This window comes from Scyliorhinus torazame, chromosome 6 (assembly GCF_047496885.1).
Source record: "Scyliorhinus torazame isolate Kashiwa2021f chromosome 6, sScyTor2.1, whole genome shotgun sequence".
Classification (NCBI taxonomy): Eukaryota; Metazoa; Chordata; class Chondrichthyes; order Carcharhiniformes; family Scyliorhinidae; genus Scyliorhinus; species Scyliorhinus torazame.
Genome location: NC_092712.1, coordinates 31,267,953 through 31,295,771, shown reverse-complemented (window position 1 = coordinate 31,295,771; position 27,819 = coordinate 31,267,953). Strand labels below are relative to the sequence as shown.

The window sequence follows — 27,819 nt, the reverse complement described above, 5'->3', positions numbered from 1 at the left end:
AATTGTGATCGGTTGAAATTTGGCAATCTTGCATTTGACCTGTTGAGTGCAAAGTGCCTCTTTCAACAATAGAAAAGTGGAGTATTAGGGCAAAAATGTGATGCTTTTAAAATCAGTCCAAAATGGTGACGGGACCATTGACAGAAATGGTGCTGAGTGACTGTGCTTGAAGAACGCCTCCAGGTTGATGTATCTGATGATCTTTTCCCTCGAGATATGGATTGGACACTAAGGAGGAGTCACAATGTCGCAGGAGATTGGACACCAAAATATTGGGCAGGAGTATCTTGCCCTTCACACCAATCCCCAAGAACACAAACCTTGGCAGAAGAATGAAACCTAAAAGGAGATGCTCAAGACCAACTCATAGACACCTGAACTCTTCGAGATATAAAAAAGCCACTCGTTACTTCAGTTTTGGTGGGCCCCATTGGGATCACTCTTACCGTCATCGGTGTTAATGATACGGAAGAATCCAGGGCAGCTGACGGATATAACGTCTCCGTAATCTGCATTTGGCCAGCAGGTTATATTGTCCCACATGCCTGGGCAGTCTGCGGAGAGAGGAAAGAGGTTGGCGTTAAAATCAAACCATTTGCAGTTCTTATGATCAGAAAGAAGAGCAGAGATTTTGCAGCATGAGTGGAAGAACCCACAGATGTTGTGTGGCTCAGTGAGCAGTATTCTTGCCTCTGGATTAGAAGGTTCACGTTCCACTCCAGAAGCTCGGACACACAGTCAAGGCCTCCAACCCTAATGCAGTAGTGAGGGAGTGCGGCATTGTCAGAGATGCCGCCTTTCAGGTGAGACATTGTCCCCAGGCCCTGCCTGCCCTCTTACATAAGAACATAAGAACTAGGAGCAGGAGTAGGCCATCTGGCCCCTCGAGCCTGCTCCACCATTCAATGAGATCATGGCTGATCTTTTGTGGACACAGCTCCACTTTCCGGCCCGAACACCATAACCCTTAATTCCTTTATTCTTCAAAAAACTATCTATCTTTATCATAAAAACATTTAATGAAGGAGCCTCAACTGCTTCACTGGGCAAGGAATTCCATAGATTCACAAACCTTTGGGGGGAGAAGTTCCTCCTAAACTCAGTCCTAAATCTACTTCCCCTTATTTTGAGGCTATGCCCCCTAGTTCTGCTTTCACCCGCCAATGGAAACAACCTGCCCGCATCTATCCTATCTATTCCCTTCATAATTTTATATGTTTCTATAAGATCCCCCCTCATCCTTCTAACTTCCAATGGGTACAGTCCCAGTCTACTCAACCTCTCCTCGTAATCCAACCCCTACAACTCTGGGATTAACCAATTAAATCTCCTCTGCACACCCTCCAGCGCCAGTACGTCCTTTCTCAAGTAAGGAGACCAAAACTGAACACAATACTCCAGGTGTGGCCTCACTAATATCTTATACAATTGCAGCATAACCTCCCTAGTCTTAAACTCCATCCCTCTAGCAATGAGGGACAAAATTCCATTCGCCTTCTTAATCACCTGTGCACCTGTAAACCAACATTTTGCGACTCATGCACTAGCGCACCTAGGTCTCTCTGCACAGCAGCATGTTTTAATATTTTATCATTTCAATAATAATCCCTTTTGCTATTATTCCCACCAAAATGGATAACCTCACATTTGTCAACATTGTATGTCATCTGCCAGACCCTAGCCCATTCACTTAACCTATCCAAATCACTCTGCAGACTTCCAGTATCCTCTGCACTTTTTGCTTTACCACTCATCTTAGTGTCGTCTGCGAACTTGGACACATTGCCCTTGGTCCCCAACTCCAAATCATCTATGTAAATTGTGAACAGTTGTGGGCCCAACACTGATCCCTGAGGGACACCCCTAGCTACTGATTGCCAACCAGAGAAACACCCATTAATCCCCACTCTTTGCTTTCTATTAATTAACCAATCCTCTATCCATGCTACTACTTCACCCTTAATGCCATGCATCTTTATGTTATGCAGCAACCTTTTGTGTGGCACCTTGTCAAAGGCTTTCTGGAAATCCAGATATACCACATCCATTGGCTCCCCGTTATCTACCGCACTGTTAATGTCCTCAAAAAATTCCACTAAATTAGTTAGGCACGACCTGCCCTTTATGAACCCATGCTGCGTCTGCCCAATGGGACAATTTCCATCCACATGCCTTGTCATTTCTTCCTTGATGATAGAAAAACACGGATGTTAAAAGTCCCGTACTGCTAATTGTGGAGGTTTCCCCGCGGCGTGGGGGTGGCTACAATGTGAAGTCCCATTGGCCAGCGGCAGCAACGGGGAATGCCAGTGACGGTGCGGTGCCGAGAAACACGTGCCGGGGCGGCGGAGAATTAACCCCACCGTGTTCAAATTAAAGTTTGTTGCAACTTAGAAGCTATCTGTTGGGCAGAGTCATCACTACTCGGGTGAAGTATCCTTTCCTCACAGTTTTACAAATTGCACATTGATCGAGGTCTGGTCCTAACAAGGCTGCTCGAGACCAACTGAGGCTGATTATTAACTTGCCCCTGAGCAAACCACTCAGTCTTAAGGGCAATTAAGGATGGGCAACAAATGCTGACCTTGCCAATCATGCCCACATCTCCTGAACAATTAGCCCAAGTAACCAGGCCAATATTACTGGAAGCCAGTGTCGAGTGGCGTCCCACAGGGATCTGTGCTGGGCCCCCTATTATTCATCATTTATATAAATAATACAGATGACTATGTGGGTGGTAGGTTTGCGGAAGACACAAAGATAGGCTGGGTGGTTAACAGTGAGGTTGAGAGTCTTGTGTTGCAGGGAGATACAGACGGGTTGGTCAAATGGGCAGAAAAGTGGCAGATGGAATTTAACCCTGAAAAGTGTGAGGTGATACACTTTAGATGGAGCAATCTGACAAGGAAGTATTCAATGAAAGGCACCACACTGGGAAGTCCTGAGGGACAAAAGGACCTTGGTGTGCCTGTCCATAGATCTCTGAAGGCAGAAGGGCAGGTTAATAGGGTGGTGAAAAAGGAATTCCGGGAACAGCTCGCTAGTCTGTCGCCAGGGTTGAGGGGTGCCTCTCCACATCAAGCGCTGCTGACCAGGAGTCTCTCCCGCTCCTCCGCCAGCCATTGGCGTGCAAGGATTTGCAAGCTGACGCACTCAATTTGGCCGCGTTACGAACGCACCTTCCTTGGCCTCACGTTCTGGCACGGGACTCGAACCCGGAGCTGCTCAGAAGCAGGGAGCTGGGCCTCAGACTCAAATGCTTTCACTGCAAGGATGGAGCAGCGAGTGGGAATTTACCACAAGTTGCCCCACTGCGCCACACGACCTGGGACTAAATAGCTCTTTCAAAGAGCTAGCACCTGTGGTGTTCTTCGTGTTGCTTAATTCAGGATGTTTGGCGTAATGCTCAGAAAGAGCACAAAATAGCTTTAACTTGAACAAAGCTATAAATTTATTAACACTACTAATTTGGATTCGACACGTACTTCTAAATAATACGCAGTTGATTGCTAACATCTCAACTACACTCATCTATAACTAATCTTAATACTGTTATAAACTATCATCTGCTCTTACTCACACTATCAATACTTCAGTCTGTCTCTAGCTAACTCCTGGACTACCCTCTCTCCCCACAAGGCTCAGCATCAACGCTTTGTATACTCGTATCTGTAGCTCCCTCTAGAGGCTATTCTAGACATGTCATTAACCCTTGTAGTTCTCACAGTTATGATAATACCACAGCACTGACACAATGAGTCGAATGGTCTTCCCCCCTGAGGTGTATGATTCCATGATACTACGACACAGTACTGACAGGGTTTGGTTTTCGTTCCAGACTTAAGGTGTTTCCCTGTCATACGCAGTATTCGTCTCACCCCCAATCCCAATTTGGAGTATGTCTGACGGTTGATGTTACCTTTAAAACGCTCACGCTGAATCCCTCTCCCGTACAGATATATATTTTTTAAGCTGAGACGGCGGCTGTTTCTTCTCAGGAAATGCACGCAAGGACCCTGCGCAACAACTACCTGCATTTATGCAGCTCCTTTAGGGCAGTAGAGCAGTAAAATGTAAAATAAATGCAAATGCCACCACACTGCACGAGGGCCGTAGGCTGCCCTCCTCTTTGAGAGCTGAGTGCGGCAATTTAACCCGAGGGTCACCACACCTCAGACGAGGGGCAAGGTTGAGGAGGCGGGACCTTTTCATGAAGAGCCTCAGCCGGTACGGGAACTGAACCCAGGCTGTTGGGGTCGCCTCCGCATCACAAGCCAGCTGTCCATCCAACTGAGTTACCGATAGCCACTACATAGGCCTGTTGTCAGGCAAAAACTGACAATGGCCAAAGAAGGTGGCATTGGGACAGGAGATTCCTTGAAGTCACGGTTCCAGTGCCAGTCAGTGCACAGCAAACGCCCACAAACAGCCTCGTGGTGATAACTAGATAATCGTTCTATTCTTGAACTGATGTTGGTCGTGGATAAATACTGACAGGAAAACCAGAGGAACTCTTCCACCCCCACCTTCCTCAAAATCATGCCATGGGATCTTTCATTGAGAAAACACGGGATTCTCCCCTACCCGGCGGGGCGGGGGGTCCGGGCGGGACGGAGTGGCGTGAACCACTCCGGCGTCGGGCCGCCCCAAAGGTGCGGATTCCTCCACGCCTTCAGGGGCTAGGCCCGCCCGGAGAGGTTGGCGCCCCGCCGGCTGGCGTGGAAGGCCTTTGGCGCCACGCCAGCCGGGGCCGAAGGGATTCCGCTGGCCGGCGCGGGTCCGCGCATGCGCGGGAGCGTTAGCGGCTGCTGACGTCATCCCCGCGCATGCGCAGGGGGGGTTAACCTACGCGTCGGCCATCGCGGAGGCCTACACGGCCGGCGCATAGGAAGAGAGTGCCCCCACGGCACAGGCCCGCCCGCAGATCGGTGGGCCCCCCCAGGACCGCAAAGCCCGCCCGCACCGCCAGGTCCCGCCAGTAAGGGACCTAGTCCAATTTACACCGGCGGGACCTGCATAGAACCAGCGGGACTTCGGCCCATCGCGGGCCGGAGAATCGCCGGGGGGGCCGCTACGAGCGCCCGTCGACCGGCGCCCCGCGATTCCCGCCCCGCCAATTCTCCGGCGCCGGAGAATTCGGCGGGGGCGGGATTCACGCCGCCCCCCCGCCGATTCTCCGACCCGGCGGGTGGGGGGGGGGGGGGGGTCGGAGAGGGTCTCAATTTAATGGCTTATCAAAATGACGACATCTCTGACAGGGCCGTGTTCCCTCATTCTTGGAACGAGGAGAGGTTGGAAAGGTTGGGCCTGTATCCGTTGGAGTTCAGAAGATGGTGAGGTGATATTACTGAAATACACAAGATCCTGAGGGGACTTTAACGGGGTGGATGCTGAAAAGATGTTTCCCCTCGTGGGAGAGACTCGGACCAGGGGGACATAAATAAGGGGTCTCAAATTTAAGATGGGGATGAGAAAAGTCTGCGGAACTCTCTCCCACAGCGAGCTGAGGAGGCAGGGTTGCTGAATATTTCCCAGGCTGAGTTAAATAGATTCTCGACTGACAAGGGGGCGGGGGGTGGGGGGGGGGGGGCGGATCAGAGGGTGTCAGGGGTCGGCAGGATAGAAGTGCCGAGGTCACCAGCAGATTAGCCACGACCCGATTGGATGGCACTGCAGGCTTGAGGGGCCTGAGGGCCTGCTCCTCATCCCTACAATCAGGCGTTCCCTCGGTCAACAGTCATCACGGGATCAACGTCGGGTCGCCAAGGCAAGAGATCCGACTCCTCACGAGCTTGATGGAAGAGCCCGTTCCATTCTCAGACAGGCTCATTCAACAGCACAGGTTTTCCCTTTTCTTGCTGCCATTATCCGACAGCAATAAATGCCCTATTCAGCCTAATTCATGCCTCACAGATATGACTTGAGTCATTCAGCCGGTGTGAATAGGATTCCAGTCAGGAGGTGAAGTGCTCTCCTACACAATGCATTCTTCAGTAAACGATTTTTTTCCGCACAGACAGCGAGGCGCACCAACAATGGAAAAGCATTTCTGTTGAGCACAAAAAAAACCTGGGTATCTATTTACGCGTCAAAATGAAATCAGACTTTTGATCTTTTGAATAACATGCTTAATGTGTCTGCATTTCTGTGTGGAGGGTTCATTCAAGTCCCGCGCATTCAACAGCATGCAATAAATAGTAATGCGCGGCTGCCCTCTAATTTACCACCTTGCTCTCCAATTCTTACTCTCCATCATCCTCTTCAGTCCTCAACTCCTTGCTCGGAAATGTGTTCCAGGAGTCCAGCCCCCACAGCCCCCACCCCCTCAAGTGGCCAGGTCACCACAGGAGAACAAACAAAAGAGCAGTGGACCATTCCGCCCGTCCGTCCTGCCCTATCATTCAACCAGATGGCCGGTAATCTTCATATTAGCTCCACGTTCCCGAACTATCCCCACATTCCTCAATTCCCTCTGTTCACCTTAGTCACAGTTGCACATTGGTTGGCTTAATCAGAAACTGCCACCAGTAGCCGGTATTGCTGGGATTTCAATGGTAAAGTCTTCTTGGCCCAATCATTGCTGGTTTAGCACACTGGGCTAAATCGCTGCCTTTTAAAGCAGACCAAGGCAGGCCAGCAGCACGGTTCAATTCCCGTACCAGCCTCCCCGAACAGGCGCCGGAATGTGGCGACGAGGGGCTTTTCACAGTAACTTCATTTGAAGCCTACTTGTGACAATAAGCGATTTTCATTTCATTAATCCAATTCCAGTCAAGCGGTGAAACAAATAATTGCAAAAGAAGCGATTTAGCCTTTGTTACATGAATTAGAAGCTCCGCCATTCAATAAGATCATGGCTGACCTGATTGTGACCTCAACCCCACATTCCCGCCTCCCCCGCCTCAATAGCCTTTCACCTCTCCGGCCAACCCCCCCCCCCTTGTTGATCACGAATCTATCCAGCTCTGCCTCAGAAATATTCAAGGACTCTTTCTGCCACTTTCTGCGGAAAAGAGTGCCACTGGCTCAACCGTCTGCGAGAAAAGTGTTTTCCTCCTCTCTGTGCAGCACGGTAGCACAAGTGGATAGCACTGTGGCTTCACAGCGCCAGGGTGCCAGGTTCGATTTCCCGCTGGGTCACTGTCTGTGCGGAGTCTGCACGTTCTCCCCGTGTGTGCGTGGGTTTCCTCCGGGTGCTCCGGCTTCCTCCCACAGTCCAAAGACGTGCAAGGTAGGTGGACTGACCATGCCAAATTGCCCTCAGTGACCAAAAAGGTTAGGAGGGGTGTTACGGGGATAGGGTGGAAGTGAGGGCTTAAGTGGGTCGGTGCAGACTCGATGGGCCGAATGGCCTCAACAAAGAACAATGAAAAGTACAGCACAGGAACAGACCCTTCGGCCCTCCAAGCCTACGCCGACCATGCTGCCCGTCTAAACTAAAATCTTCTACACTTCCTGGGTCCGTATCCCTCTATTCCCATCCTATTCATGTATTTGTCAAGATGCCCCTTAAATGTCACTATCGTCCCTGCTTCCACCACCTCCTCCGGTAGCGGGTTCCAGGCACCCACTACCCACTGTGTAAAAAACTTGCCTCGTACACCTACTCTAAACCTTGCCCCTCGCACCTTAAACCTATGCCCCCTTGTAATTGACCCCTCTACCCTGGGGAAAAGCCTCTGACTATCCACTCTGTCTCTGCCCCTCATAATTTTGTAGACCTCTATCTGGTCGCTCCTCAACCTCCGTCGTTCCAGTGAGAACAAACCGAGTTTATTCAACCTCTTTGTCAACATCTTTTCCCAAAGGTAGGGGAGTCTAAAACTAGAGGGCATAGGTTTAAGGTGAGAGGGGAGAGATTCAGAAGGGCCCAGAGGGGCAATTTCTTCACTCAGAGGGTCGTGAGTGTCTGGAATGGGCTGCCAGAGGTAGTAGTAGAAGCGGGTACAATTGTGACTTTCAAAAAGCATTTAGATGGTTACATGGGTAAGATGGGTATAGAGGGTTATGGGCCAAGTGCGGGCAACTGGGACTAGCTTTAATGGTAAAAAACTGGGCGGCATGGACTGGTTGGGCCGAAGGGCCTGTTTCCATGCTGTAAACGTCTATGATTCTATGATTCTCTCCTCATAGCCTCCTTCTGCACTGTATGTTCTATGTTCTGTCCGAAATGGGCAACCCCTTATTAGTGTATCAACCCCTTATTTATAAACAGTGACCCTGAGTTCTAAATTCTCCCACAAGAGGAATCACCCTCTCCACACCCACCCTGTCAACACCCCTCAGGAACAAGTTGCCTCTTACTCTTCTAAACTCCAGAGCACAGCCTGGAGACTGTCCAACTTTTATTCATTAGACAACACATCCATTCCAGGCACTAATCCAGTCAGCCTTCTCTGAGCTGCTTCTAACGCTGTCATACCTTTCCTTAAATAAGGAGACCAATACTGTACACAGCACTCCAAATGAGGTCTCACCAGCACCTTGTGTAAGTGACGCATAATCCCCTTACTCTTGTATCCAATTCCCTCGCAAGGGACACCAGCATTTTATTCTCATTGCTTACTTACTTACTGTACCTGTACACCAGCCTTTTGTGATTCATGCACTCAGACACCCAGATCCCTCTGCATCTCAGAGCTCTGCAATCTCTCACCATTTGGTGAATGGGCTCGTTGGTCCAAAAGGGACACCCTCACAAGGTAATGAAGCCATTGATGGCAAATTAAAAATGTGTAATGCTGTGCCGCTTCTCTGGGAGCAGGCATCGCTCTCCCCAGCGGACAAGTGGTGTCAATCCCAGCTAAATCATAGATTATCACAGAATTTACAGTGCAGAAGGAGGCCATTCGGCCCATCGAGTCTGCACCGGCTCTTGGAAAGAGCACCCTACCCAAGGTCCACACCTCCACCCTATCCCCATAACCCAGTAACCCCACCCAACACTAAGGGCAATTTTGGACACTAAGAACAATTTATCATGGCCAATCCACCTAACCTGCACATCTTTGGACTGTGGGAGGAAACCGGAGCATCCGGAGGAAACCCACGCAGACACGGGGAGGATGTGCAGACTCCGCACAGACAGTGACCCAAGCCATAATCGAACCTGGGACCCTGGGGCTGTGAAGTAATTGGGCTATCCACAATGCTACCCAAATCCTTTGGAATATTGTGTTGGCCTTACTCCAGTCCTCCCTGAAACCCAGTCTGCAGCACAGTAGCACTTTGAGTCGTCCCAGAAATCTGCCACATAGATTCCCCACCACGTTAACGGCCAGGCCTCCTGCCTTCGTCTGTCCTTCACTTCACTCCGCGCCAGGCTGCATCGTTCAGCTGGACCGCACTCTGCATTATAGGAATGCAGGTGAAGGCCCGACACCCTCCACTACGCCAGATTAACCGCAATGCCGGCAGGAAAACACGCCGGCATTAAACACATTTGGAAAAATACGTGGCTTGCAGATTGTCAGGACTCTTGGAACATAGAACATATAGAACATAAAACATACAGTGCAGAAGGAGGCCATTCGGCCCATCGAGTCTGCACCGACCCACTTAAGCCCTCACCTCCACCCCATCCCCGTAACCCAACAACCCCTCCCAATCTTTTTGGTCACTAAGGGCAATTTATCATGGCCAATCCACCTAACCTGCACAGCCTTGGACTGTGGGGGGAAACCGGAGCACCCGGAGGAAACCCACACAGACACGGGGAGAACGTGCAGACTCCGCACAGACAGTGACCCAGAGGGGAATCGAACCTGGGACCCTGGCGCTGTGAAGCCACAGTGCTAACCACTTGTGCTACTGTGCTGCCCTCATCTGGACAATGCCTGGGGCTGCCTCCGGAGTGCAGCATGGAGGCCACTCGCAACCCTGGACCCTGGGCCAACAATAGCAGTGCGAGCATCTGCTGGTGAACCTTCCAAATCAAATGTACTGGAGAAGGTCCATCTTCAGACTTCAGAACGCTCCTGGAGGTCCATCTTCAATCTCAGGAGATCCACTTTTCAGTCTCAGAGTGTCCTGGAGAACCATCTTCATTTTCAGAAGGCCTCTTCAATATGACACCCAGGTACGATGGTGAACGATGCCCCACCCAAATCTGCCCCGCTACTGAATACAGCATAAATAATGAGGTCGGTACAGGAAGATTTGGCATGTTTACCGTTGGCTGCCACAGAATTCAAAATGGCTGAATTCTTCCCTCTAACTTTCCAGTCTGATATCAAATTGTTTTTTGGAATCAGCCTCCGCCACCAACTTCACAAGTAGAATGTTCCAGATTATACAAATATACAAATTAGGAGCAGGGGTAGGCAACTCGGCCCCTCGACCCAGCTCCGCCATTTGGACCACTAGAAAACGTGGCTGGAGAAGTAATAATAGGAAACAAAGAAATGGCAGACAAACTGAATAGTTACTTCGCATCAGTCTTCACGGTGGAAGACTCCAGTGGGATGCCAGAGCTCCAGGAGAACCAGGGGGCAGGGGTGAGTGGAGTGGACATCACGAAGGAGAAGGTTCTGGGGAAACTGCAAGGTCTGAAGGTGGATAAGTCACCTGGACCGGATGGATTACACCCCAGGGTCCTAAAAGACATAGCTGAGGAAATTGTGGAGGCATTAGTGATGATCTTTCAGGAATCACTGGAGGCAGGAAGGGTCCCAGAGGACTGGAAAGTGGCTAATGTAACACCACTGTTTAAGAAGGGAGGGAGGCAGAAGATGGGAAATTTTAGACCGGTTAGCCTGACTTCAGTCATTGGTAAGATTTTAGAGTCCATTATTAAAGATAAGATCGCGGAGTACTTGGAAGTGCATGGTAAAATAGGACTGAGCCAGCACAGCTTCGTCAAGGGGAGGTCACGTCTGTTAGAGTTCTTTGAGGAGGTAACAAGGAAGTTAGACAAAGGAGAACCAGTGGACGTGATTTATTTAGATTTCCAGAAGGTCTTTGACAAGGTGCCGCATTGGAGACTGTTAAATAAGTTAAGAGCTCATGGTGTTCAGGGTAAGATCCTGGCATGGATAGAGGATTGGCTGACTGGCAGAAGGCAGAGAGTGGGGATAAAGAGGTCATTTTCAGGATGGCAGCCGGTGACTAGTGGTGTGCCCCAGGGGTCTGTGCTGGGCCCACAACTATTCACAATATACATTAATGATCTGGAAGAAGGTACTGAGGGCACTGTTGCTAAGTTTGCAGATGATACAAAGATCTGTAGAGGGACAGATAGTATTGAGGAAGCAGGCAGGCTCCCAGCTCCAGCTGCAGATATGGCCCTCCCACACTTCCGGGTCAGAGGCCGCGCATGAGCAGGGAGGCAGCCTCCAGCGGCCGCGCCGTGCTCCAAGGCAGACTCAGACCGCGGACCTGGACCGCGGAAATAGCGCCCCCGATCGGCCGCACAATAAAGGCCCAGTCCCGTATGAGGCTCCCCCCCCCCCCCCCGCCATCTGATTGATCCGCCCCCAACCATGTCGACCGCGGACTGAGTCCGCAGCCGCCTCTCAAGTGTCCCGAATGGCAGGACCAGATTAGGAATGCGCCAGCGGGGTGGGCCTCAAGCAATGGCTGCAAGGTGGTGGATACGCAGAGCTTTTCGGGGGCCGGAAGAATCGCGGAAACGGCGGCGATCCCGATTTCATGCGTGAAGCCCCGGTGCCGAACGCCATTTCGGTGCCGGGGTGCGGGGAATCGAGCCCGTGATCTCACCAACGCCATGTACAACTGAAGCACAACCTCCCTGCTTTTGTAATCAAACCCCAACGACTTTGAGTGAAAAAGAAAAATCTCCTCGCCTCTGGGTTTTTTTTACCAATGATTGTATATCAAAGTCCTCTGCTCGTTGTCCTATTTCAGACAGAGGGAATTATTTTTCCCCATTTCCTCCATTGCAAACCCCCGAATCAAGCTGAACACCTCCAAAAGGTCAACTCTGAATCATCTCTGCTCCAAGGAGAACTGTCGGCAGATTCCCTCCCCTATAGGACCATTTGGGGCTTTTGTATTGATAAGGGAGGCTTCTTAGTTGATGATGGTTGTGATGGTAACCACTGCTGAGGCTAGTTTTCACTTCATTGAATTTAAGTTCCGTCCGTTGCCATGGTTGGAGTTGAACACAGGTCCTCACAGCCAAGGCTTCTGGGTCACCAGCTCATCAACATTACACCACCATCTCCCCTGTAACACAGCTCCTGCATTCCCTGTGACCTTCTGTGTCCCCTTCCCTGGGCACCTTTCCTGAATGCCCAGAATTGTCCAATTCATAAAGCCCCTGCCGTGTGGGAGGCAGCCATTCGTCCCATCAAGTCTGCACGACCTTCTGAAAGAGCACTCAAAGAACCAAGAACAATACAGCACAGGCAGAGGCCCTTCGGCCCTCCAAGCCTGTACCGGTTACGATACCAACCTTGGCCAAAACCCTCAGCACTTCCTAATGCCGTATCCCTCTACACCCATCCTGTCCGTATATTTGTAAGATGCCTTTTGAACGTCGTTAATGTCTCTGCTCCCACAACCTTCTCTGGCAACGCATTACAGGCACTCATCACCCAGGTCGATACCGCAGCCCACCCCCACACTATCCCCGTAACCTAACTTGCACACCCCTGGACACTAAGGGGCAATTTAACATGGCCAATCCACCTAACCTGCATTTCTTCTGGACTGTGGGAGGGAACCCACGCAGACACGGGGAGAAAGTGCAGACTCCACACAGACAGTCACCCGAGGCCGGAATTGAACCCGGGTCCCTGGCGCTGTGAGGCAGCAGTGCTAATCACTGTGCCGCTGTGCTGCCTGATATTCCAGCTGAAACCAAAGCAGAGTGTGCGAGAGCTCCAACACCACCTCCTTACTTGTATGCTCTGTGCTAATCCCTCATACGCCTGCCCTTCTCAAGGTCACGCCAAGGCCTCCCCGCTCACCAGCGATTCTCAAAATCCTGGGTGGGATTCTCCCGTGCCGCGCCTGATGGGAGAATGGGCGTTCGCGGCACTTTTCCCCGTGGTCCGACGCCGGCAGACGATTCTCCGAGGAGCGTGTTTGGCGCGGCGCGGGGCGCGGGCCGCTGTCCGCGGCGGGGCCGCCGATTCTCCGGCTTTGACGGGCCGAGCGGCTGCGTGGAAACGGCAGTCCCGCCCGCGCCAGCCACGCCTGCTCCCAGCCGGCGGGAACTCTGCGCGTAGCGTCGGGGGGGGGGGGGCGGCCTGTGGGGCGGGGAAAAGCGCTCCTTCACCGGGGGGGGGGGTACCTCCGATGGGGTCTGGCCCGCGCTCGGGGCTCACCGATCGGCGGGCCGGCCTCTCCAGCCCCGGCTCTATTTTATTATGTGCCCGGCCCCTGAGCCCTCACGCCATGTTGCACCGGGGCCGGCGCGTTGAGGAAGTCCCCCGCGTATTCGCGGCCCAACTGCGCATGCGCGGGTTGGCGCGGTGCCCAGTTGGCGCCGGGAAGGGTGGCTGGAGCAGCGTGAACCACTCCAGTGCACAGGGGGCAAGAATCGGTAGTGCCCGTGCCCGTTTCGCGCCGTCGTGAAACGCGACGGCGTTCGCGACGGCGCGAACACCCGGCCTCCATTTCGGAGAATCCCACCCCCTGTCTTTCCATATTAATCCTCCCAAAGTGCATCATCTTGCGCTCCTCAACACTGATGCCGATTAGCCACATGCCTGGCAGCGTCTGCGGAGAGAGAGAGAAGCAGAATCCTCCGGCACGATCTCACAGTCCCACCGAAGGGTGACGCCCACCGCTACGGGAATGGCGAGCCAATGGTGGGGGGGGTAAGGGGATGGGGGCCCAAAATCCCTCCCAGGGTTAATGTTTCAAGACTGTCGAGTTTCTCTCTCCACTAGCACCGTCAGACTTGTTGAGTTTTTAACCTGCACTTTCCCTTTAAATTTCAGCATTCCAGCATCTGCAGCATTTTGCTTCTATTTTAGTCACACTCCCATCGCTAAACTGAGTGGAAGGTTTCGCACTCGTGAACTATTTCACACCCACGTGCGGTCAGCTTTAAAATATGTCTGAAAGCAGTGGTTTTGAAAGGCTTGAGCTCATAATCCAGGCTGACACCCCAGCGTGGCGCTGTCAGTAAACATTGGCCAGCGACAGCTCACCAGCCATTTCCACTTAGCCACACTGAGCAACTTATTTACATGGCCAAACTTTTGTTTTCCTTTCTTCAACAAGTTCTCAAAGCCATCTTGTTCGCCTGTAGTCACCCTGGAGCAGTCCCAGTGGGTGACACAGTCCGCTGCTCCAGATGTCCTTCCCTCTGGCCAACCCACTGACGGGCGTGACCCGGCCCCTTCGCAAGTGGGGCCCTCACAGGGCAACAATCTGTGCCAATCTTGTCGCCGTGGGTAATGCTCTCTTCATCAGTAAGATGGAGGTTTGAGTCCCACTCTAGAATATTTGAGCCCAAACTGTCCAGTGCAGGACTGAGTGAGTGCTGCACTGTCAGAGGTGCTGTTTTTAAGCTGCGACATTTAGACCAGATCCTGTCTGCCTCTCCCAGGTGGACATTAATGGTCCTGTGCCATTATTCTGCAGAAGAAGAAAGCTCCCCCTGCCTGGGTGACGTCTGTGGACTTGCGCATAAAGCAAATCTAGACATTTATTGCATTGCTGTTTGTGGGAGCTTGCTGTGCACACTGGCTGCTCTGTCTTCCACATCACAGCAATGATGACAAGGTATACCACCTCCTCTACTTGACATTTTACCTCTCGGGCACGGTGGCACCGTGGTTAGCACTGCTGCCTCACAGCAACAGGGTACCCGGATTTAATTCCAGCCTTGGGTGTGTCTGCATGGGTTTCCTCCCACAATCCAAAGATGTACGGGCTGGTTGGAGTGGCCATGCTAATCTGCTCCTTAGTGCCCAGGGATGTGCAGGTTAGGTTACGGGGTGGTGAGGCCTCGGTAGTCGAACTGCGAGTCGAGTTTCAGGGGGGTAGGTGCAGGTCCGTTGGGCTGAATGGCCTCCTTCTGCACTGGTGGGGTTCTATAATCTGTTTTAAAAGCTATTTTATTCAAAACGTGTTCGACATAACACAACTTTAACATCCAACAGAATATACTGTTTGTACATTTTCCCCATTTACGACGCCCCCCCCCCTTCCCCTCCAGCAGCTCCAGCACCTCCGACACCCCAAAGATCGTCATCAGAGGGTCCGGCTTCAGCTCAAACCCTACAATCCTCGATAAGGTTCCTAAACCCCGACTCCCAAAGTTCCTCCAACTCCTCACACCCCCAGAACATGTGGGCATGGTTCGCCGGCCCCCTCCCACACCCCTCGCATCCATCCACTACCTCTGGGAAAAACCCACTCATCAGGGCCCGAGTCATGCGGACGCTGTGCACCAGTTTAAACTATATAAGACTCATCCTTGCACAGGAGGTGGTTGCATTCACTCGCCGCATTACCTCACACTAAAGCTCCTTTCCTATCTCCCTCCCCAACCACCTCCTCCCACTTCCACTTGATCCTTTTCACGAAGGTCGTGCCCTTCTCCCCCAACCCCCACATCTGTCCCCAATCCTACCCTCCCCCCATCCAGCTCCACGGTGCGAACCCATGATTCCCACACAGTGGAGTCATTACCGACATGTGCCCCAGTTTAAATTGCCTCCTCAGCTGGTTCCGCATTTGTACGGACGATTCCGCCACAGGACTGCTCGTATCCTTCCTCGAAGCAAACGGCAGCGGGGCCGTTCCTCAGGCTCATCCCCTTGCAAGACCCCTCCTCTAACCTGGCCCAATCCGCCCCCTCCCCCTTCCACCATCGTCTCACCTTCTCCACATTCGCTGCCCAATTGTATGCAGCAAATCCGGGAGTGTCAGTCCCTCTTTCCCGCCTCTGCTTTTTCAACAGAGGCCTTGTGACCCTCGGCCCCCACCCCGCCCACACAAATTCCAAGATTAACGCATCCACCTTCCAAAAAAAGGCCTTGGGAGGAAATTCGGGAGGAACTGAAACGCAAACAAGAATCTTGGCAGTATGTTCATCTTCACCACCTGTACCCTTCCCGCCAATGTCAAATGCAGAATATTTCACCATTTAGGGACAAGCTTAACGTCCTCCACCAACCCCATCATGTTCCCCTCATGCATCGTGGCTCACTCATGCATTATCCGGATCCCCAAATACCGGAACCTCGCCCTTGTCACCTTAAATAGCAGAGCCCCCAGGGTCTATCCCCACCCCCGAAGCGTTTACCGGGAACATCACACTTTCCCCCAAGTTCAATTCATAGCATAAGAAAGCCCCAGCAATCCCATGATTCTGCCCATGCTTTCTTACGGGTCTATCATGAACAGCAACAGGTCATTGGCACACAGCGACACCCGGCGTTCCCTGCCCCCCCCTCTCAATCCCCCACCACTCAGCCAAGGTCCAAAGTTCCATCGCCAAGGGCTCAATCGCCAACGCGGACATCAGCGGGGACAGTGGACACCCTTGCCTCGTTCCCCTGTGCAGCCCAAAACACTTCCGGGTGGCCCGAGGCCGGAGTGGTTCGCGCCATTCTTTGGCGCCGGTACGGCCCACTGTTGGATATCAGAGAATCCCGCCCACGGTCTTTTGACCCATTCTGGGATCTTCCCGTTCAGTTACAACATCAACTGGGATCCCTCCACTAAGGGGAAAAGCACCTTCCTATCCACCCTGGTTATGCACATCGTAATTTTCTACATCTCGATCAGGTCACCCCTCAGCCTTCTCTGCCCCATGGAGAATAACCCCAGCCTATCCAGTCTCACTGGGCAGCACGGTGGCACAGTGGTTAGCACTGTGGCTTCACAGCTCCAGGGTCCCAAGTTCGATTCCCCGCTGGGTCACTGTCTGTGTGCCCCGCTGGGTCACTGTCTGTGCGGAGTCTGCACGTCCTCCCCGTGTGTGCGTGGGTTTCCTCCGGGTGCTCCGGTTTCCTCCCACAGTCCAAAGACGTGCAGGTTAGGTGGATTGGCCTGGCTAAATTGCCCTTAGTGTCCAAAAAGGTTAGGAGGGGTTATTGGGCTACGGGATAGGGTGGAAGTGAGGGCTTAAAGTGAGTCGGTGCAGACTCGATGGGCCGCGTGGCCTCCTTCTGCACTGTATGTTCTATATTCTCTGATAGCTGGAACACTCCAGCCCATGCAATGTCCTGGTAAACCTCCTCTGCATCCTCCCGATTGCAATCACTTCCATACCATAGTGTGGTTACCAGAACGCCACACAGTCTGGTTTAGCACGCTGGGCTGAATCGCTGGCTTTGAAAGCAGACCAAGGCAGGCCAGCAGCACGGTTCAATTCCCGTACCAGCCTCCCCGAACAGGCGCCGGAATGTGGCGACTAGGGGCTTTTCAGAGTAACTTCGTTTGAAGCCTACTTGTGACAATAAGCGATTTTCATTTTTCATTTCAGTACTCCAGCTGGGACCGAACCAGCGCTTTACACAGCTCCAGCATAACCTCCCTGCCCTAATATTCAATGCCTCGGTTAATGATGGCAAGAATCCTGGAAGTCTTCTTAACCACAATCTACCTGTCCTGCTATCTTCAGGGATCTTTTTACAGGCACCCCAAGGTGCTTGGGAACCTGAATTGTAGCTCCAGTATACAGGAGGTTGAGAGTAGTGAGGTCATGAGTAAGGTTTCAAAGTTGCAGGAGTGTACCGGCAGGCAGGAAGGTGGTTTAAAGTGTGTCTTCTTCAATGCCAGGAGCATCCGGAATAAGGTGGGTGAACTTGCGGCATGGGTTGGTACCTGGGACTTCGATGTTGTGGCCATTTCGGAGACATGGATAGAGCAGGGACAGGAATGGTTGATGCAGGTGCCGGGGTTTAGATATTTCAGTAACCTCAGGGAAGGTGGCAAAAGAGGGGGAGGGGTGGCATTGTTAGTCAAGGACAATACTACGGTGGCAGAAAGGACGTTTGATAAGGACTCGTCTACTGAGGTAGTATGGGCTGAGGTTAGAAACAGGAAAGGAGAGGTCACCCTGTTAGGGGTTTTCTATAGGCCTCTGAAAAGTTCCAGAGATGTAGAGGAAAGGATTGCAAAGATGATTCTGGATAGGAGCGAAAGCAACAGGGTAGTTGTTATGGGGGACTTTAACTTCCCAAATATTGACTGGAAACGCTATAGTTTGAGTACTTTAGATGGGTCCGTTTTTGTCCAATGTGCGCAGGAGGGTTTCCTGACACAGTATGTAGATAGGCCAACGAGAGGCGAGGCCGTATTGGATTTGGTACTGGGTAATGAACCAGGCCAGGTGTTAGATTTGGAGGTAGGTGAGCACTTTGGTGATAGTGACCACAATTCGATTACGTTTACTTTAGTGATGGAAAGGGATAGGTATATACCGCAGGGCAAGAGTTATATCTGGGGGAAAGGCAATTATGATGCGATGAGGCAAGACTTAGGGTGCATCGGATGGAGAGGAAAACTGCAGGGGATGGGCACAATGGAAATGTGGAGCTTGTTCAAGGAACAGCTACTGCGTGTCCTTGATAAGTATGTACCTGTCAGGCAGGGAGGAAGTGATCGAGCAAGGGAACCGTGGTTTACTAAAGCAGTCGAAACACTTGTCAAGAGGAAGAAGGAGGCTTATGTAAAGATGAGACATGAAGGTTCAGTTAGGGCACTCGAGAGTTACAAGTCAGCTAGGAAGGACCTAAAGAGAGAGCTAAGAAGAGCCAGGAGGGGACATGAGAAGTCTTTGGCAGGTAGGATCAAGGATAACCCTAAAGCTTTCTATAGATATGTCAGGAATAAACGAATGACTAGGGTAAGAGTAGGGCCAGTCAAGGACAGTAGTGGGAAGTTGTGCTTGGAGTCCGAGGAGATAGGAGAGGTGCTAAATGAATATTTTTTGTCAGTATTCACAGGAAAAAGACAATGTTGTCGAGGAGAATACTGAGATTCAGTCTACTAGACTAGAAGGGCTTGAGGTTCATAAGGAGGAGGTGTTAGCAGTTCTGGAAAGTGTGAAAATAGATAAGTCCCCTGGGCCGGATGGGATTTATCCTAGGATTCTCTGGGAAGCTAGGGAGGAGATTGCTGAGCCTTTGGCTTTGATCTTTAAGTCATCTTTGTCTACAGGAATAATGCCAGAAGACTGGAGGATAGCAAATGTTGTCCCCTTGTTCAAGAAGGGGAGTAGAGACAACCCCAGTAACTATAGATCAGTGAGCCTTACTTCTGTTGTGGGCAAAATCTTGGAAAGGTTTATAAGAGATAGGATGAATAATCATCTGGAAAGGAATAATTTGATTAGAGATAGTCAACGCGGTTTTGTGAAGAGTAGGTCATGCCTCACAAACCTTATTGAGTTCTTTGAGAAGGTGACCAAACAGGTGGATGAGGGTAAAGCAGTTGATGTGGTGTATATGGATTTCAGTAAAGCGTTTCATAAAGTTCCCCACGGCAGGCTACTGCAGAAAATACGGAGGCATGGGATTCAGGGTGATTTAGCAGTTTGGATCAGAAATTGACTAGCTGGAAGAAGACAAAGGGTGGTGGTTGATGGGAAATGTTCAGACTGGAGTCCAGTTACTAGTGGTGTACCACAAGGATCTGTTTTGGGGCCACTGCTGTTTGTCATTTTTATAAATGACCTGGAGGAGGGCGTAGAAGGATGGGTGAGTAAATTTGCAGATGACACTAAAGTCGGTGGAGTTGTGGACAGTGCAGAAGGATGTTACAAGTTACAGAGGGACATAGATAAGCTGCAGTGCTGGGCTGAGAGGTGGCAAATGGAGTTTAATGCAGAAAAGTGTGAGGTGATTCATTTTGGAAGGAATAACAGGAAGACAGAGTACTGGGCTAATGGTAAGATTCTTGGCAATGTGGATGAGCAGAGAGACCTAGGTGTCCATGTACATAGATCCCTGAAAGTTGCCACCCAGGTTGAAAGGGTTGTTAAGAAGGCGTACGGTGTGTTAGCTTTTATTGGTAGAGGGATTGAGTTTCGGAGCCATGATGTCATGTTGCAGCTGTACAAAACTCTGGTCCGGCTGCATTTGGAGTATTGCGTGCAATTCTGGTCGTCGCATTATAGGAAGGATGTGGAAGCATTGGAAAGGGTGCAGAGGAGATTTACCAGAATGTTGCCTGGTATTGAGGGAAGATCTTATGAGGAAAGGCTGAGGGACTTGAGGCTGTTTTCGTTGAAGAGAAGAAGGTTAAGATGTGACTTAATTGAGGCATACAAGATGATCAGAGGATTGGATAGGGTGGACAGTGAGAGCCTTCTTCCTCGGATGGTGATGTCCAGCACGAGGGGACATAGCTTTAAGTTGAGTGGAGATAGATATAGGACAGACGTCAGAGGTAGGTTCTTTACTCAGAGAGTAGTAAGGGCGTGGAAGGCCCTGCCTGCAACAGTAGTGGACTCGCCAACACTAAGGGCATTCAAATGGTCATTGGATAGACATATGGACGATAAGGGAATAGTGTAGATGGGCTTTAGAGTGGTTTCACAGGTCGGCGCAACATCGAGGGCCGAAGGGCCTGTACTGCGCTGTAATGTTCTATGTTCTATGTTCTCTATACTTCCTAGTATGCTACCGTTCATTGTGTACTCCCTTGCCTTTCTTAGTCCTCCCAAAATGCATCACCTCACACTTTTCATGGTTGAATTCCATTTGCCGCTGTTCTGTCCGTCTAACCAGCCCGCCTATTCTTACACCACCAATGTCACAGAATTATAGAATCTCTACAATGCAGAAGGTGGCCATTCAGCCCATCAAGACTGTACCAACCCTGCGAAAGAGCGCCCTACCTAAACCCAATCTCCCGCCCTTTCCCCATAACCCCACCTATCCGTAGTGAACACTGATGCAAAGTACTCATTTAAAACCTCACCTATATCTTCCGGTTCCACACACAAATTGCCACGTTGGTCCCCAATGGGTCCACTCTTACACTGGTCACTTAATATACGTGTGAAACACCTTGGGATTTTCCTTTTATTTTCATGCCTCCTCTTCACTCTCCTAATTTATTTTTTAAGTAACTCCCCTTCACTTTCTATATTCCTCTAGGGCTTCTGTTGGTTTGAGCCCTCAGTATCTGCCATAAGTCTCCCTTTGTTTCCTTCTCGAACCCTGGATATCCCCTGATGTATTTCTCCCACCCTTCACTATCATAGAACAAGAACAAAGAAATGTACAGCACAGGAACAGGCCCTTCGGCCCTCCAAGCCCGTGCCGACCATGCTGCCCGACTATCATGTGAACATGTTGGCCCTGTACTCTCTCCATTTCCTCTTTGAATGAATCCCATGTAAATTTTGCTGCAAGTAGCTTCTTCCAGTTAACTTTGGACAAATACTGTCTTATTTCATTAAAATTGGTCCTCCCCCAATTCAGAACCTTAATTTCCGGCCTCTCTTTGTCCCTTTCCATAAATACCTTAAATTCTACTGAGTTATGGTCACTCTTTCCAAAATGCTCCCCCACTGAAACTTCAGTCACTTGCCTGGATAATTCTCTAAAACTAGATCCTTCTTCCTTGTTGGACTTTCCATATGTTGGCATAAAAAGCTGTCCTGGGTGCATTTTAAGAATTCTGTCCCCTTAAGCCTTTCACACTTTGACTATCCCAGTTAATAATAATAATCTTTATTATTGTCACAAGTGGGCTTACATTAACACTGCAATGAAGCTACTGCGAAAAGCCCCTAGTTGCCACATTCCAGAACCTGTTCGGGTACACTGAGGGAGAATTCAAATGTCCAAATTATGTAACAGCACGGCTTTCGGGACTGTGGAAGGAAACCGGAGCACCCGGAGGAAACCCACGCAGACACAGGGAGAATGTGCAGACTCCGCACAGACAGTGACCCAAGCGGGAATTGAACCCGGGTCCCTGGAGCTGTGAAGCCACAGTGCTAACCACTGTGTTAATATTGGGGAAGTTGAAATCCTCGGCTCTTATTATCCAATTTTTCATACAGTTCTCAGAGATTTGCCTACACATCTGCCCTTCTATCTCTCCCTGCCTGTTTGAGGGACCTATCGTATACTCCCAGCAATGTGATCGCCCCCTTTCTGTTACTCAGTTCTAACCACGTGGCTTCATTTGAGGAACCTACTAAGATATCATCCCTGAGCACTGCCGTGGTGTTCTCCCTAATCAATAATGCAATTCCTCCTCCTCTTTTACCATCCCCTCTATTCCGCCTGAAACTTCTACGCCCTGGGACATTCAGCTGCCAGTCCTGCCCTTCTTTCAAACAAGTTTCTGTGATTACAATAATGCCATAATTCCATGTGCCGATCAGCACTCTGAGTTCACCAGCCTTACCCGTCAGGCTCCTTGCATTGAAATAAATGCAATTTACCAATCCTCCCATGTGCCTTATCATATCCCTCTCTACTCTGCCCACTGGACGTGTCTGTTTTACCCTCCATATGTGACTCCATCTTCTGACCCACTGTACTATCACTTTGGGTCCACCCCCCTTTCCAAATTAGTTTACACCCTGCCCAGTAGCATGAACAAACCTCCCTGCCAGGATATTTGTCCCCCTCCATTTCAAGTGCAACCCATCCTGCTTATACGGGTCCCAGCTGCCTCAGAAGAGATCCCAATGATCCAAGTATAAGAAGCCCTCCCTCCTGCACCATCCCTCTGGCCACACGTTTATTTGACCCATCCTCCTGATCCTATACTCACTCTCCCGTGGCACAGGAAGCAATCCCGATATCACAACATTAGAGTTCTGTGGATGCAAGCAGGATTCTGGAATGGGATGTTGCCTTCCGGGTTCCAGGTGAAGGAAATCCCGGAGCAGCTACAGGACATTCTGAAAGGGGAAGGTGATCAGCCAGAGGCTATAATACACCTTGGTACAAATGTCACAGGTAGAAAGAGGGATGAAGTCCTCCAACGTGAATTCAGGGAGTTGGGCAGGACGTTAAATCATGCTATCCACGATATGCTCCCCCTCGCACATGCTCCGCAGTGTTCCCAGCCGCCGCTCCAGCTCCCAAACCCGGGATTTCAGGAGCTGCAACTGGAGACACCCACCACTTCATGCTGGTCCTGGGCACTGGAAACATTCCTGCTCTCCCACATGGAGTAAGAAGAGCAAACCATGGCTTGGAGCTCTCCTGCCATGTTTTACCCCTTTAGGTGAAATTAATCCTTTGATATCAAATAATATTAACTAGTGTTAACGAATATTAACTAGGGTCCTTCTTCTCTGTTCCTTGTTATTATAGAATATATAATTATACTTACCTAATCAGCTGTTTTGCTTTCCTTAGGCGATATAAAATTTCAATTCGCTTTCTTACAGTCACCTGGTTCTGCTCTCAGATTAGTTTTTTCTTTACTCCTTTATCCTTCTCGCTTCATTCCCTTAATTGTTATCTTGTTCAGTTATTTAAGTTTCAGCTATTTAAGGACAGTCGCTCATGTAAGTTACCGCTTTCCTGTGAAGTCAGATTTGAACTTTTTTTCAAGCTCAGAATGCTGCCTGATCAGCTCCTGAGCCTCGCAAAGGCCCCAAGCCTTGCACTGTATTTATCCTCCTCCCGGGTCCAAGCTGTCCCTCGCAAGAAGGCTGCTCTCTGTCCCCGAAGGTCAATGGCTCCCAGGGCATCTCTGATTCTGAAATATCCCCAGCAAAGAGCCAGTGACCTTCCACCATCTTCTCAGTTCACCAGGGCGTCTCTGAGCCCTAATAGCCTGGAGTCTGTTAACAGCTCTGTTAACTCTATGAACTGCTTACACACAAGGTCCAAACTGCAGGCAACAGCTCCACCAAAACAGCTGCACCAAAGTCTCCCAAGGCTTTTCTGATCCCTTACTGCCTGGGGCCTGCAGATATTTTTATGATATTGAGCCCTTCCTCGTGCAGCTGAACACTCTGATCAACTGAAACCGCAGCACCTTCTTAACCTCGACTCATTTCCACGATGACGCACCTTTCAGGGTTCACTGAATACTTTTGAGTTAATTTAGCTCTAACTCCCCAAACCAAACATCTCTCTGGACTGTACGTCTTTACACGGAGTGTTGCCATCAGCTCTCCAGATCTCCAGCTAAATAGGCCTACCCTGCTGTTTTATGGCTCCATTTCTTCTATTCTGACCCTATTTATCTAACATTGGTAACTTTCTGTACTGTCATTTTCTTTAAGGTTGTAGACTCAGAGAGGTCTGCAGCACAGAAAAGGCCCTTCAGCCCATCGCCACTGTGCTGGGCCAAACAACCACCTAACTACTCCGATCCCATTTCCCAGCACTTGGCCCATTGCCTTGTCTACCTTGGATGTGCAAGTGCACATCTAAATACTTCAATGTAATGAGGGTCTCTGCCTCCACCATCCTTTCAGGCAGCGAGTTCCAGACTCCCACTACCCTCTGGGTGAAAAGGTTTTTCCTCACATCCCCTCTAAACCCCCTGCCCCTTACCTTAAATCTATGCCCCCTGGTCATTGATTCCTCCACCAAGGGGAGACATTTCTTCCTGTCTACTCTGTCTATGCCCTCATCATGTTATACATCGCAATCATGTTCCCCCTCTGTGTCCTCTGCTCCAAGGAAAACAACCCCAGCCTATCCAATCTCTCGTCATAGCTAAAACTGTCCAGCCCGGGCAACATCCTGGTAAATCTCCTCTGCACCCTTTCCAGTGCTATCACATCCCTCCTATAAAGTGAATTGTAGGACTGTACACAATCCTCTAGCTGCGGTCTAACCAACGTTTTATACAGTTTCAGCATAACCTCCCTGCTCTTAAACTCTATGCCTCGGCTAATAAAGGCAAGTATACCATATACCTTCTTAACCAATTTATCCATCGGCTCTGCTACCTTAAGGGACCAGTGTAGATGCACACCATGGTCTCTCTGATCGTCGGTGCTTCCCAGGGCCCTGCCGTTTATCACGTATTCCCTTGACTTGCTTCTCCTGCCCAAGTGCATTACCTCACACTTATCCAGTTTGAATTCCATTTGCCACTGATCAGCCCATCTGACCAGCCCGTCTATATCCTCCTGTAATCGAAGGCCATCCTCCTCACTATTTACCACCCAATCAATTTTCACATCATCTGGAAACTTACTGATCAACCCTCCTACATTCAAGTCTAAATCATTTATATAAACCACAAACAGCCAGGGCCCAACACTGATCCCTGCGGGACCCCACTGGACAGGGGCTTCCAGTCAGAAAAACACCCTTCGACCATTACCCTCTGTTTCCTGCCACTCAGCCAATTCTGGATCCAATTTGCCAAATTTCCTCGGATCCCATGGGCTCTTACCTTCGCCATCAGTCTCCCATGTGGAACCTTATTAGAAGCCTTGCTGAAGCCCAAGTAAACAATGTCGAATGCATTACCCTCATCTACATCCCTGGTCACCTCTCCGAAACATTCAGTCAAGTTGGTCAGACATGACCTCCTCTTACCAAACCATGCTGACTGTTCTCGATTAATCCCTGCCTATACAAATTGCAGATTAATTCTGTCTCTCAGAATTGCTTCCAATAGTTTCCCCACTACTGAGGTTAGACTGACTGGCCTGTAGTTTCCTGCTTTATCCCTTCCTCCCTTCTTGAATAATGGTACCATATTGGCTATCCTCCAGTCCTCCAGCACCTCTCCTGTGGTCAGAGAGGAATTGAAAATTATTACCAGCCCCCCTGCTATTTCCTCCCTTGCCTCACTCAACAGCCTGGGATGCATTTCATCTGACCCTGGAGATTTGTCTACTTTTAAGTCTCCCAGGCCACTCAGAACCTCCTCTCTGACTACGTTAATCTCTTTAATTTCACCACAGTCCTTCGCCCTGATTTATATACCCACATCGTCCCTCTCACTAGTGAACACCGACACAAAGTATTCATATAGAACCCTACCTACGTCCTGCGGCTCCACGCACAAATTATCAGTGCGGTCCTTAATCGGCCCTACTCTTTCTCTAGATATCCTTTTACCCTTAATGTAAAACAATTTAGGATTTTCCGTTATTTTACCTGCCAGTATCTTTTCATGTCCCCCTTTTTGCTCTCCTAATTTTCTTTTTAAGTTCCCTCTTGAATATTCTAAACACCTCTTGGGTTCTGCTGTTTTGAGCCCTCGATATTTTTATCATAGAATTTACAGTGCAGAAGGAGGCCATTCGGCCCATCGAGTCTGCACCGGCTCTTGGAAAGAGCATCCTACCCAAGGTCAACACCTCCACCCTATCCCCATAACCCAGTAACCCCACCCAACACTAAGGGCAATTTTGGACACTAAGGGCAATTTATCATGGCCAATCCACCTAACCTGCACATCTTTGGGCTGTGGGCGGAAACCGGAGCACCCGGAGGAAACCCACGCACACACGGGGAGGATGTGCAGACTCCGCACAGACAGTGACCCAAGCCGGAATCGAACCTGGGACCCTGGAGCTGTGAAGCAATTGTGCTATCCACCATGCTACCGTGCTGATATCTGCCATAAGTCTTCCTTTTCCTTATCCAATGCTGTCAATCCCTCGATATCCAGGGTTCACTGGATTAGTTGGTCCCACAATTCAGGGAGACAAGGTCTGAGACTCCGCAGCCTATTGACAGCAGAGTCACTTGAGCTGAGGCTCACACGGGTTAATATCCAGATTCAAGGGGCGGAATTAGTTGTGTTCACATTTACATACAATCAATCAACTATATTCCCATCACACTTATTACATGCAGTCAATCAATTTTCCTTGTCACCATCTCTCCCGGTTCATTAACCAAATTCCTCACTCTTATTAGCACTATATTAGCATTTATTGGGCTGGTTTAGCACACTGGGCTAAATAGCTGGCTTGTAATGCAGAACAAGGCAGCCCAGCGGGGTCAATTCCCGTATCGGCCTCCCCGAACAGGTGCCAGAACGTGGCGACTAGGGGCTTTTCACAGTAACTTCATTTGGCGCCTACGTGTGACAATAAGCGATTTTCATTTCATTTTCATTTTTCATTCACTACATTCGCCTTTATTTCTGGCATATGATTTGTGTCTTCGACTGTGAAGACAAACGCAAAATATTTGCTCAACCATTATCATTTCTTCATTTCTCATGGTAATTACTTTCCTCTCTGGCTCCAATTTAGCTACTCTTCTCCTTTTTATGTACTTGTAAAAGCCCTTACTGTCTGCTTTTGTGTTCCAGGCTCGTTGATTCCTTTTGAACTTTTCCCTTTTTTTAATCACCTTTCTGATGGCCCTTTGCTGACTCTCCCAATCTACAGGCTTTAGTGTTATTGTTTGCAATTCAACACTTACCAAATGCAGTTTCGTCCTCCTCGCTTAATTTGTTGAGGCATCGCTCCATATCCCTTTTGATCATGCACTCCGGATGGAAGCCATTGACCTGAAAGATAAGGCAAATTGGTGGCCCTGAGAAATTTAAAATCATCAACACACACTGGTGTATTGCAAGCTCTCCATCCCCTGATCGAGATTCAACGGCAACTCATTCTCCTACCCCTTCTCCCCGGAACTCCGCGCCACTCCCCCCCTACCAGAGACGTAACAGGATTCCCGAACATTATTAAAATATATTTACATATGCTCCAGCAAGAAAATACACTCGCGTTGGTGTGGGGGCAGGCCGGTGTGAATTAGAATTCTCCGAATTTTCAGCCCGCGTTAGCCGTCAGCGAGGGCGGCGAAGTGGCCGCATTATCGCGTTTCCCGATTCTCGCTGGTGAGGTCGCACTGCCTGATTTTTCCAGGCCCACTCGCCGGTGACGTAACAAAGTTCCCATGTCATTTAAATTCATTCCCATCTTACTAGTGAACCGTCCCGCCGGGACTTCCCGCCTCACTGAATAATCAT

General features: G+C 50.1%; 1 protein-coding gene across 5 annotated transcripts in view; it reads right to left on the bottom strand.

Annotated features, from left to right (window-relative positions):
* Positions 1–27,819, bottom strand: part of LOC140424736 (pituitary adenylate cyclase-activating polypeptide type I receptor-like) — a 311,016-nt gene that overhangs the window by 126,306 nt on the left and 156,891 nt on the right. For all 5 annotated transcript variants that reach the window (XM_072508082.1, XM_072508080.1, XM_072508083.1 and 2 more), the window contains exons 3-4: positions 27,264–27,351; positions 447–554 (exon numbers count right to left, since the gene is read on the bottom strand). In XM_072508082.1, coding sequence (XP_072364183.1) covers positions 447–554; positions 27,264–27,351 — 196 coding nt within the window. The remainder of the gene's footprint in view (positions 1–446; positions 555–27,263; positions 27,352–27,819) is intronic.